General features: G+C 43.4%; 1 protein-coding gene across 12 annotated transcripts in view; it reads left to right on the forward strand.

Moving 5' to 3' along the window:
* The window catches only part of Ndae1 (Na[+]-driven anion exchanger 1), a 248,863-nt gene that overhangs the window by 182,457 nt on the left and 53,080 nt on the right, over positions 1–13,326 (forward strand). For all 12 annotated transcript variants that reach the window (XM_065453181.1, XM_065453180.1, XM_065453183.2 and 9 more), the window contains exons 2-6: positions 1,373–1,479; positions 2,854–2,997; positions 6,361–6,496; positions 10,430–10,590; positions 11,357–11,554. In XM_065453181.1, coding sequence (XP_065309253.1) covers positions 1,395–1,479; positions 2,854–2,997; positions 6,361–6,496; positions 10,430–10,590; positions 11,357–11,554 — 724 coding nt within the window. In that variant the 5' untranslated portion in view covers positions 1,373–1,394. The remainder of the gene's footprint in view (positions 1–1,372; positions 1,480–2,853; positions 2,998–6,360; positions 6,497–10,429; positions 10,591–11,356; positions 11,555–13,326) is intronic.

Consider the following 13,326-nt stretch of genomic DNA (forward strand, 5'->3'; position numbering starts at 1 on the left):
GTGGCATGGCAACTTCAACTCGATCGACAACGGACTTTGGCGCTGAGGCGTGATCCCCAAAGAAGCGCCTCTTCCTCTTCGCGGACTTTACCGACTCGCGATTGCATTTTTTGTGGCTACAACTGCCAGCCGGACTTCTCCATCGCGAAATATATTTAGTGTGTGTAGGTTGTGGCTGGGCGTCGCTACCGCCAGCGTTCACTCTTTGTCGGATTGGCTGACGGTGAGGCGTGCAGCATTTCCGCTGAAGTGCCACGAGGAAAACCAGTTCCACGTGTTAAGGCGAAGCACGGCTTCGGAATATATATATATATATATATATATATATATATATATATATATATATATATATATATATCAACTCGGCATGCCCGCATTTCTCGTGCCGCCGCGCTGTCTGCTGCAGTTCCGTAAACCATGCTATGTTGAGCTCAGATATTGGGTTTATGGCCGAAAGCTAAATCCACCTGATGCCATTATCCCTGCTTGCTACTGGCTAGGCATTGTTTCTCTTCTCTGGAAAAAAAAAAAGACAGATTTTTTACATTATTTTCTGTCAACGAAAAATGTAAGTGTCACGTACGTGTTACGGGTGGCCTATGCTTCTAGTAGACGGGTGGCTATACCTTGTTCTTATTATTATTCATGCGACATCTGCTCGTGACGTCAGAGATTACGGCGGTTAGTAGTAGCTGGCACTCGATTAAGCTGGCGTTTTATGCGGTAAATTTAAATGAAAATGTGTGCGTGGGCGCGTGCGCGGCATAAGGAACAGCACGCATATAATTTTTTCTGCGTTTCCGTGCAGCACCGGTGACTCCTTGCACAAAATTAATTTATGCTGCTTAACTCAAACGATCATAGACCGGTTTGAACCGCTATTTTTTCGCTCCAAATCGAGATGAACTTGAAGTAAAGCGTTTTCGCTGAACCGGAACGAAAAAGCTTCTGTGTACACTATACTGCTGCGCGCATACTAAACTCCATGGCAGCGCAGACACATCGCAGGCAAAGTTTCGATTTCAGTTACCAGAAGAACGGCCCGAACCGTGACGTCGGATCGCGCAGTAGTGCACGTAAAATGGTCTAACGAAACGTGTTCGAGGTTGTTTCGTTTTGGAAGCTGTTGTACCAAGTATGCACTGCAAGGCGCTGTTTCTTTCTTTCTTTCGTTTTTTTGTTTTTTAAAGGAATGAACTACATTCATAGTTGTCGTGGTACGGGTTGGATAAACTACGTGACTGCAGAAAAGAAATAGCGCGCGACAAAGTTGACACAATAACTTTGCGTACCTGCAGCAGTGCAGTGATCGTCCATATATGAGAAGCTGCCTTGTAATAAGTTGTAATGACCCGTCACCTCTTCTGCGCAGACCGTGGCAGAAGCAGAAGAAGATGGAGACGGGAAACCAGGACGAAGCTCCCAAGGACCCGGGAGCTCTGACCTCTCACCCAAGCTACACGGACAAGGACTTTGAAGGTGAGCGTGAGACTGATCGAGTACCATATAATGAATGCTTATCTTTGACTGCGCGCGCTTCAACGCTCCCGATAAGCAGCTGAATTTTGTTTGAAAAATTCTGTGCCCATCCACTCTGTGAAGAAGAATGACCCGCGAAGCTGTGTATGTGGGCCCCGTAATGGCGAACCGCACCTTCGCCGCGGGTCGGCCCGGCATTGCACTATCTTCGGGTTCAGACCACGTATGGGGAGTGCTTAACGCCTGCTTCACCTCCGCTGCGGGACGGCTGGGCATTTCACTATCTTCGGTATCGGCCCACGTATGGGGAGGGCTTAACGCCTGCTTCACCTCCGCCGCTGGTCGAGCCGGTATTGCACTATTTTCGGGATCGGCCCACGTATGGGGAAAGCTTAACGCCTGCTTTACCTCCGCCGCGGGTCGGGCCTGTATTGTACTGTCTTCGGGATCGGTGCACGTATGAGGAGTGCTTAACGCCTGCCTCGCCTCCGCTGGGGGTCGGGCCGGTATTGCACCATCTTCGGGATCGGCCCACGTATGGGGACTTTTTGCTGACCACGCCAACGACACAAAAATTTCCTTGGATAGTAGAGGTATACAGCTTCGCAGTAAAAAACGAATTTTCAAGATGCTGGCAACTGGCATGCGCTGCTGCTCCTCTTGCTGACATTACGACATCAGGCAAGCCAGCCTTGTCTAAGGGATCCGCTCGAGCGTACAGATTTGGAGTGCACACACCATTTGACAAACGGGCTGATTGCCCACACACTAGAATGTACTATACAAATTTCACTGAGATCTCCCCATTCTCTGTGTAAGTTGGACTCGAAAATTTTCATCTGCGAGACATTACATATGTAAGTTGGGTTGCTTAAGTAACATTGGCTTTTGTGTGTATATGTGTGTAAATTGCACCACATTCTCTTTCATACCTTATTTGCGCAACAAGACTTGCTTTATTGCGTGCTTGCTTTTGTGTGAGTTAACATATAGTGTAGCTATTAACCTTCTTACATGAAAAAGAAGAGAGAGAGAAAAAAAGAAATGGGGCGAAAACATCTAATTAGAACTACGTCTGTCCATCTGTCACGTGAAGCTTTATCGTCCAGGTTTATTATAGTCGTGCAAAGTCACGTCTTAGTACGTGATCTGAGGCTATCGTTAACAAGTTTTGAAATACCCTTATCCAAAAAAGAAGAAAAGGAAAGAAAATGTGCCCCAAAATATATTGGTTTATTTTCACTTAGTAACTTGTCTAAACGGGCTCCTTCACATATTGCGCGACTTCACATGTTGCCGCGGTCAGCCGCATTTTTGTGTTTTTGATGTCTCTTACCTGCGGTGATGTGGCGCGATGTCGATTGTGAATCGCAGGTCACCGAGCTCACACGGTGTATGTTGGGTTGCACGTGCCTGGTTACCGCCGGCGCGGCCACCGCAGGCACCACCGGCACCACCACAAGAATGGTCACGCCCGCAAGGACGAAGGCGCCGCCGGCGACGGCAACCACCGATCAAGTAAGTTCATCGCTCGGCTGCTGCGATGCTTGGCGCAGTGTTCAACCTGGAGTTACAGCATGTGCTACCAAAGGTAGCAATTTACCCTAAACTCTAGGGTCAATCTGGAATGCAGTGCCGACAACCCCCGAAGCCAGTTTCCCGTAACTCGCATAAAAGGTTGCCCTAGGTTTCCCTAGATATTCTTGCAAATGTTAGTTGTTCAGCCTGCAAATATAATTTGCAGCACTGCTGGAATGGGCCGACATTGGCCACCGCTCGTCGGAGTCCAAAAACAGTGCGGGTGGCGAGGGGGTGCTGGCTACGCAGGCTACGCAGGCCAGCCAAAGTGCTTTACCATCGGTTGGGAGCATTTCGGTGGTACCTTGGCCAATAGGCAGCGTGGCGCCATAGCAATCGGTGGTGAAAAAATGCCACTGGAATAAAAGAAGGAACTATTCTAACTAACCTCTCATTTACCTCTCCCTCTCTGAATGATTGGAGCTGAAAGCACTGAAATTGTGAAATGGCTTATAGAGGCTTTTGATTATAAATGTAAATGTGGCCTGTGAACAGGAGTTTCTGGCTATCACATAACTTTGCAGAGTAGCTAAGTTGTACAACTTCGGCACTAATAAATACATCAGTTTGACATTATGTTGTAACCACCAGTAAAACCAATATTTTTTAACGAAGATGCTTTAGTGTCCTAACTCTGCAGCACCCACCCCCATTCACATCTTCTTAAACGTTACACCAGTGGCATAGCCAGAAATATTTTTCGATGGGGGGAGGGAGGGCACCCTCTTGACCGAGGCAGGAACAGGTGAAGGAGGGAGGAACGGGGCAGGGTAGACTGCATACTAATACAGAAATTCCGGGGAGGGGAAGGAGTGGAGGCATGTGCCCAGTGTGTCACCCCCTGGCTACGCCATGTCTTGCGCAATTCAACGCTGAAATGCATGCTTGTTGATTGATAAAATTGTTTACCATTGTTTAAAGTTTGTGGAAGAAATCTGACAGACAGGAAAGACATTGGGAAAGACAGACAGGAAGGAAGCTTTCTAGCACCTTCTCTGTGTCTGATTTCTTGCATAACGTTTTAACTGCAGGAAGTAAATTATGGTGCATTATTATGTTGCAGCCTCCAGAAGCTTTCATCAAATGCACTAGGGTGTCACTAGGTATGAGAACCATCGCTGGTTGATTTGAATGGTTAAGCTGAAGCCATTGTTGGTAATCGACAAGAAGAAACAAAACAAGAAAAGTGGCTGTGCATGGTTTCTTATGACTGGAAAAAAGTCACAATTAAGTGGTATTTGCTGGACTGGTCTTGATTGAGCATGTTTCCAATGACAAAATGAGATTAATAGAGAGGTGGGAGGAAGTTAAGGCAGCTGCATTTGAAGAAAGTGTCATAGAGTCTACCTCATTTATGTATCGCATGGCTATGGTAGAATCAGCATGTCGATATGTTTGTAGCATGTCCAGCCTTTTTGCATGCATGGTCGAGCAAAAGTACAGAGAAGCTGAACTTTGCTGCAGCCTAGGCACGCAGGTGAAAATGGTTGTGGCACATTTCTCATTTCTTTGCTATAGATCTACACTTGTGAAGAAATTCATTTCTTCTTTCTTTTTTTTTTTGTGGTAGCCATGGCTTGTGTACTTCTGCTTAAAGGTACATTAAATGTGAGCTGCTGCACGTCGTGTATTTTGCAACTGATCAGTTTTGCTCTGCCAGTGTCTAGTGCTTGCATCAAGGCACTCGGCTACTATTTTCATTTTTCTCAGTTCTAAGGCTCCAATTGTGTGCGAATGGCGCTGGCTATTAACTCTCATCTAGAGTCACTTATCTGAGGGCAGGAAGTTCAAGGGACTCAATTTGGGTGGAGGGGGGTGTGGGCAGTGAGAGTTCATAGGGGCAACTGAAAGGGGAGCCTGCAAATAGATGTGATCTGGTTGATTTCTTTCGACTTGCGCATCTGGCCATTGGGACCACATAGAAAGTAGCGTCTCCCAGCTAGACTGCTGTATATGGGTGTAAGGTGGCTGTCTGAACCACACAGGACTACTGCTCATGCAGTCTCATGAGCATATCAGTTTTCTCTGGTTGGATGGGCAATCTGTGCTTTGTGTAAAGCATTTTAATCTAAAGATGTCAAGCCTGGCATCCTAAAGGTTAAATGAAACTGATAGTTTCTAGCTCGTAAGATTAGGCTAATGTTTTGCGAGTTTGCATGCGAAGTTGAAGACAATGCCATACAACCTTATTTGCACAATCATGGTATGGAAAGGCAGGTGCATGACACACAGACACAAAAACAAAAAGGACAACACAAACTCCTGACTGTCAATTGAAAGGCTACGTAGTAGTGGAAAAAAAATTAAGACACAAGACTTCTCTGTGCATATTCAAGGGAATCGGCAGTGCCAGCCCATCGCTCATGGACACGCATAGGCACTTACGAAAAAGTACGATTTAGGCATGACGACTGAATTACACATACGATACTACAATGGATGGAATGCCACACCTCGAATATAAGGCGCACTTCTTTGCTCCTATGAAACTTACTGCAAATTGAGGAGTACACTTGCAATCTCAACCATCTTGCGCAACTTTCTGTAATTCTAAGCTTCATATCTATTTTACACTAATTCTTTTATGTACAACATGGCTAGACACACTTAAAATAGCAGTACTCATAGCAGAGCTATCTGAGGTATTCTTTAATAACCTGAAATGCAATAGTAAAAGCTACATAAGTATGTATCACTGGTAGTGTAAGTAAAGGCATGTGCACATGGAGATAAAAGCAGAAGCAATTTAGGAGTGAAAGTAATCAGAAAAGATATATATAGCAACAACTATATAGTGCAAGTGGATATATGTACCTATAAACGAAACAGTACAGGAATTGCAATTTCTATTGGTTCAACATAGCACCCTTGCACTTGTGTGATGAGTCAGCATTTCCTGCTGAAATGTTGTCCTTGTATCTTATTCATCTGTACCAGAATCGTAGGAACTTGGTTCCATCAATACCCATATTATGTATATCTTGCAGGTTCAGATATCCAAAATCTTATTCATTCAGTTGAATCCTTTTGCATGTGGTCAGGTTTATTGCTATTCTGTTCTGGCAAATGCTTTCCCTTCAGTTATGTGAAGTCTTACCATGCCTTTCATGGTTATGTACACTTGTAAGTAATTGTTTCTAAGAAACAATTACCTGCTCACATTCTTAGGGGACATATGTCATGCTCTGTCTGCACTATTCTCGTACAAGCTTTACTGGTTATTTGGTCCTCTTTTTAGATAGCTGTCTGCCCGTTTGCCATGGATTATATGTGCACACTGGTGTGTTTGTGTTCGACATGCAGTTACTCCCCCAGCGGAGCGGGTCCACTTTATCCTCGGAGAGGAAGAAGATGGCCTACACGAAGCACATCCGCTCTTCAGTGAGATGGAGATCCTTTGCGCTGAAGGGGATGAGATGGAGTGGAGAGAAGCAGCGAGGTCAGTGCTGCTAATATAGAATGATGATTACACCCTTACGTCGGGCTTGCTTTGCCTTGCACGTTCGAACATAATGTAGAAGATGTGCGGCACTGACTCTGGTGAGACAGTGAACACCAGATGTCAGAGGGGAGTTTTGTGTTTCTTACATTTCCTTTCTTTTTTCTCAATAAAAATAATCTCAAAAATAAAATGTTGCTTTCATCAGTCAGCAGTGCTTGCATGTTGTATACACTTTATTACTACTACAGGTTTTTTACAGCCATGTGAATTGACTGAAAGTACAGCGGGGAATAGCTTATGGTGTTGTTACTAGAGACCCTGCCTATACCGCCGATATAAAGCAGGCCTTGTGATATCTGAGTGGCTTCAAATAAGGAGGTTTTACTAGAAATGTGTACATCTTGTTTTGTGCCTCACTTCTTCCCCTTTGTGTGGGTGAGCAGCAGTTAGCATGGGTGAAAATGGGCTTTCCTCCCGCATGAGGATTATATCACTGATGAAGAAGTGACTGCACATATCGTACCAAGGGCTTCAATGCTTAGGAGAGAGCCTTAGGGTTGTCAAAAACAAATAGGAAGGTATTTAGAGCGTATATTATTATTTGTGGGTTTGTATTGTTAGTTGTAGCAGTCTAGTAAGTGATAAAAGTACGTGGAATGGCATGTTTTAACAACATACCACTGGTAAGTTAGGCTCGGCAGTGTCATAAATGTAAAAGAAACTTTCTAGTGGAATAATGAGCCTCTCTTTTGTCATTGCTGTTTTAAATTCATTTTAGCATTATGGTGTCCTCCGCACAAGGATATCTTTCTATTTTTATAGTAGTCTTCAGTAGAGAGTTTTAGAATAGGGGCCCCAAAGAAACAGCGTCAAAGCCACTGCGCATGCGCAAGACGCAAACTGCATTTCGGTTGTGCGTTGGGAACGCTATTTCACCGATTTAGCGGGAGCCCAAATAGCGGCCCGAAAAGCTTTACATCAGCAAACATGGCGGCACCCATCGAAGCGACGGCTCTAACCTAGCACCAAACTGGGTTCGATTCGTGGCACCGCGTGAAGTTCGCAAGCTATATATAGGAGAAGTGACTGCGGTTGTCGTGCGTTAAGCGTGCGTTATGAAGATTGATTCATTAGACGCCGCTGATTCCAAATTCTATTGTGGATTTTATGGCTCGTAGGCCTAACACGGCTAAGCTTGGCTGGTGAAGGCATGTAAAGTTGGTTTGTTCAAAACTAAGCGCAACTAATTGTATGCTGCTTACAGAATAACATCCAAATTGTAATTAAATGTGAATACACGCAAGTGAAAATTACTATTCCTATCATAAAATGGTATGTTTTACTGAATTATTTCTAATGGCTTTTCTTTGATGCTGCAGTGGCGTTGTTAGCGCAAGACGCTATCCGCAAACGCAAAGCCCTATTCTAAAGCTCTCTGCACCTGCATGCCCCAACGCTAACACCCGCAAAGCTATTTGGGGCCCCAAACTATTGGAGCCCCTATTCTACTCTCTAATGAATTCTAAATGCACATTATTAGGCATTGTTTCGGATACTCCAAGTTGCGCTGCATACCATATTAACTCAAAATGACTAGTTACATATTTCCCTTTATGCATGGATACTTTGAAGTACATAGAGATGGTGTGCGTGATCTTCCTTTGTAACTCTGTGTCTTTGTTAAAACCATGCTGTGTAACTTGTCTTCAATGAATGAGAAAGAGTGCTTAGAATTGAATAAATTTTGAATGCAATAATATGCCTTTTTCTGAACTACAGCTGCCAAAAGAGAGCAGGATGCTTGAATTCGGCTTAATGCAGTAGTTCTTTGCCCCGGACATACCGAGACTTCATTGTAGTTCCGGTTATATAGTTAAACCTCGATATAACGAAGTGGTAAAAATCGGCAATTTGCATCGTTATATCGAAATTTCGTTGTATTGAAATTCGACCTTTTATGCAAATAAGTACAATCGTCGATCGAATTTTTTTCTTCCACATGAAAAGGGACCGCAGAAATTTCAAAATTACCGGGCAATCGAAAAAAGCAAATTTGAATAATAAAATAGTTCATTTTGATGAATTTGGGAGTCAGCGACGTATGGTACGGTTTCATGCCACGTACGTCGACGATATCGTCGGCGATACGAATTAAGGGAAGCCAGTCACTCTTTCGCGTGCACTCCGCCCCCGCGGCTGATAGCGTCACGGGCCCGCACTGCGATGGCGTTATCAGGAAAAGCGCCCGCAGCGGGGAGCGAATGCTTCGTCTGCCTCTCGCCCCAACGGGTCACCGAAACTCGAGATTACGCAACCTTCAGTACTAAGCGCGCAGGAAGACAGGTCACATGATGCCATGCCGTCTGAGCACGCCCGCTCTCTACACACGCGGCAGATTACCTAATAATGCAGAGTGCGCGGCTGCGTATATATATATATATATATATATATATATATATATATATATATATATATATATATATATATATATATATATATATATATGCGCGCTCGACCCGTGCGCCAGAAATCGCGACGCGCGCCAATTTAACCCCCCTCCCGCATCGCCCCTCGCGCGCGCTTGATCGCGTTACCGCGAGCTCCCTCCCCTCCCCCTCTTTCCCTTTGCTCGTGCGGGGAGGCGGCACTCGTGTGCGAAGCAACCGTCTTTCTTTCTCACCCTCGCACACTTTCACTCGCACCCAAAGCACACAGTTCGCCGGGCGCGATAGGATCTTATCGCACTTGGACTTGATGTGGAACATGATGCGGCTCCACTTCGGCTGTCAGCGCGGCGCGCGATTTGAGAGGTGCGTTTGCAAGCAGCTGCTTGTAATTTAATCATTTGACAATCTGCGTCCGCGGGAGTTTCCACTTATTGTCTCGGCCTCAGCATTCTTTTGTGGCGGCAGTGAAAATTCGTTATATTGAAATCGCATACAAACACATTTCGTTATATTGAGGTTCTTACTATATGGTGTTCTATGGACAAAAGGTTACGAAAATTTAAATACTTCGTTATATCGAGAATTTCGTTATATTGAAGTTCGTTATATCGAGGTTTAACTGTATTTACAGAAGACAAGACTCTCAAAAGTGGAGTGGCATAAAATTATGGTTAATCTATTGTCCTCATTCTGATTTCTACATCCTTAGCGTCTGTTGGTATGAATATCAAAACATTCTCTACAAAGCTTTTAATGATTCAGTGTGGTTAAACAAAACGAGAGCAAGGACACTTTAACCCCACGATGCCCAACATGCAATTGTTGATATGCCAAGTTTGACATTGCAAATGGCTGATTTAAGCATGCGAAACACACAAAGCAATAGTAATGTTTTTGACACACTGAAGTGAAGTTTCAGTTGTGGAGAGATGGGAAAACCAATTAATAATAAGCTAATTACTACACTAATGAATTTTCACTCAAATATAATTTCATTGCTTTTTTTTGTACAAATGCACTCCCCATGGCTAGAAATACAGGTGAACAAGTTCTTTTAATTTTCTTTGGTGTGGAACGGCTTTTGGGATTTGTGCGGGGTTAATTGTGGTTATCATTCTGTATTGATTGCCAAAGTGCAAGTTTTGTTTTCATGGAAGCCTTCCAGCACGTTTCATTTTGTACTTTTTTTTTCAGGGCACTGACCCCCGTATTCAGAAATGCATCTTAAGTTGAAGCCCATGCTTGACTTGATTTATACGACACCTGGCATGAACGAGCCCATGGTGCTCATTGTGTTTCCTGTAGCGCGTTGACGACAGGCGTCATCAAAATCAAGTCAAGCATGGGCTTCAAGTTAAGGTACGTTTCTGAATGTGGGGGTGAGTGAACCACATTATGAGGGCAATGCAAAAATATAATAAGCGTGCGCACTAATTTCATGCTGCTCACCTCTGACTGAGTTTTCCTTTCTGCAACAATGCAGATGGATCAAGTTTGAAGAGGATGTGGAAGAAGGAGGTGATCGATGGTCCAAACCACACGTATCAACCATCTCGCTTCACTCGTTAATGGAGCTACGCAGCTTTATTCTGAATGGCACCGTCATGCTTGACATGGAAGCCAGCAGCTTGGAGAATATAGCTGGTACACTACTTTGTGAAAACTCTTATTTTATTTGTAGTTTTCTGCACATATGTGTTTATTTCCATTTGGAAAGTGTGGTGACCACAACAACATAAGGCAAGAAAGTTCTGCTATACAAAGAGTGGAGTTTATAATAGTAGTTCTTGATTGCTCGGAGAGGTGATGCATAGTATAACTTCTGTAGTAATCAAACAACAACATAATCAATTATTGGATATAACTAAGTAAATCTAAAAATGTTCTTGCTGGCATCAGCCGGTACTGAATATATGCTTATAATGAATATCGGATGTGTCACAGATTTTTTCATGTCGGATGCGACTGCATTATAACAAGGTTCGACTGTAGAACATTGTGTCCATAGTATAACTTTGTGTCATTGTCAGAGACATAATGCTTTGCCCTGGGCATGTTACAGAAAAAGGAGATTTGACTTAACTTATGTCTTTTTACTGTCTGAGCTGTAGTTGTGATGTGCTGTGACCATACCAGTGACTTCGTCAGATCTAGAGCCTTGTTTTCTGCTCTTTTACTTCTTCTTGCTATGTGTAGGAACAGTGCCCACACACCCTGTATAGCATTTGCAAGTAGAGCTAGCCGAAAAGCTTCATACCTCAGTAGATTTACTGGGAGCATTGCTTGGCTTTGATAATCAAGCTCCAATGAATGGATCCTGTTCAATATTTGTTGTACACCATTTCATTATCTTCCTTTTGTTAGGTTGTCTACCTGACTTCCTCATTTTGTCTGTGTACACTGCTCACAGATCTGGTATTGGAGAACATGGTGAATGGTGGTCAGTTGCCTGCGGGTGAGCAGTTGGAGCGTACCAAAGAAGTACTCCTGCGCCGTCACCGACATCAGCATGAGCGACACCGCACAGACAAAGGCTCGCGGCTGCCCCTGATTCGATCTCTCGCTGACATCGGCCGCAATTCCTCCAAGAGCATGTTCGGAGCTCACAGTAAGCACCCCACCCGAGTCCTGTGTGACATTCCTTGCCCATCCTCAGGGCTGTTGTGCTATGCTGCTGTTCCAGTATATATGCAGCCTTGAGTTTTTTTTCTCCCGTACATCAGTTTGGTTCTGTATGTCTGAGAAGAAACATAGGACAGGGGCTAACCTTCAACTAAATTTATATTGAGGGGCCAAAGATATATAGAACTTCTAAATAATTTGTAGATACACATATGAAATTTAGTTTGTAGTCAGTGCCTGTTATACGCCCCTGCTATCATCATCGAAGTTGGGCTTCCTTAAATTGTATTTTGCCTTTCATTTCTTTTGGAGTAGTTTCTTAAGCTTTTGCAGCTAAATGTGCTGCCATGAAATCCGTCTGTGTATTGTTCCTTCCTTATGTCCCTGTCCTATTTGCTCTCTTCTTTTGCTCTGATGTCTTACCAACTCATGCAGTTGACAATTTAATCCTCCCCTTTCTAAGCTTTGGAATCATCAGGCATTTTTATAGTTTTCATTCTTCCAGTGTGTGGCATGAGGGGAAATTGAATTAACTGTATAATAGGCGGTACTGGCTGCTTTTTAAAAGTTAGTGGCATTTTTAGCATAGTGAAGCTATGTCTGGTTCTCGCTCCTTTTGATTCATGTGTACATTCTTGCTAGCTTAGGCTACAAAATAAAACTGAGTTGCTTGTGCGGTAAAATGTTTCTGATGCAAATGGTGTTGAGGTATTCATGAAAGTTGTTTGGATGCCTGCTTGAGTTAGCAATTGAGAGGAACTTCAGCAAATTTTTTTCTTGTCAGCTCATTTTAGAGCAAAGATTTAGTTCAAATTTAGTAATATCACCACAACTGGTTGCCATTCTATCACTCATACTATTACTATTGGCATTATTCTCAAATAAGTCCATATTCAAAGAGACCGCTACCTGGTTTTAATTAATCATTGGTATTGTTTATTAGGGGGCTGTAGAAATCTGTTGGCATTAACTTGTTGACACTCATATTACAGTGACATTATAGATGCCAGCAGGACATGTAGGAAGATCAAAATGAACAGAGTAGGCACTCATGCATTTAATTATTACCTGTGTGTTTATTTAACAATGGTGAACATAAATTGCTAATGCTATTTGGTGGGAATAATTTCAGTTGGCGTCATACATGAAGTGTTCTGTGACAGCTTCATACAAGTGAGTCTGTTTGGGAATGTGCTGCAAGATCCCCAGAAAGAGTTTGTCATTGTTTTTTGCTACAAGCAGTGTGATGTGCTTGCCCTGAACTGCCTTTCGTGAGTTGTCAAATGACTACACAAAAACATGTTTTGTGAGCTAGAGTCATACTGAAAAGAAACAGTCACCAACCCACCCATGTGCTTCAGGTTTTGTCTCTTAATAATGTCATGTTTTGCATGTTGCAGTAAAAAATTGGCCATGAAAAGATAATCTGAGATAATATAAAAAGCAAAGGTATAGTTTACTTTGAGACTGTTGTTCTTACTTGCATATTAAGCTTTTTCACAAGGAATGTCAGGATCTATTTGATGGATGTGAACATAGTAAATTAGCATATTCTACAGTGCATTTCATGAGGAAAGTTCCAGGTTGCATATTGCATATGAAAAATCGTGCTGCTTTGTGACTGTCACAGTCTGTTGGCCTCTGATGATGCCTTCTTTAAACAAATTCTTGCCACTGTGGTGCTCGTGTGTGCTGCGGCGCATTTACCGCATCGTTGTTGTTCTGCACTTGTTCTTTCTTCCTCGGTTGGCGTTGAAC

The sequence above is a fragment of the Dermacentor albipictus genome, chromosome 1 (genome assembly GCF_038994185.2).
Source record: "Dermacentor albipictus isolate Rhodes 1998 colony chromosome 1, USDA_Dalb.pri_finalv2, whole genome shotgun sequence".
In the NCBI taxonomy this organism is placed as follows: Eukaryota; Metazoa; Arthropoda; class Arachnida; order Ixodida; family Ixodidae; genus Dermacentor; species Dermacentor albipictus.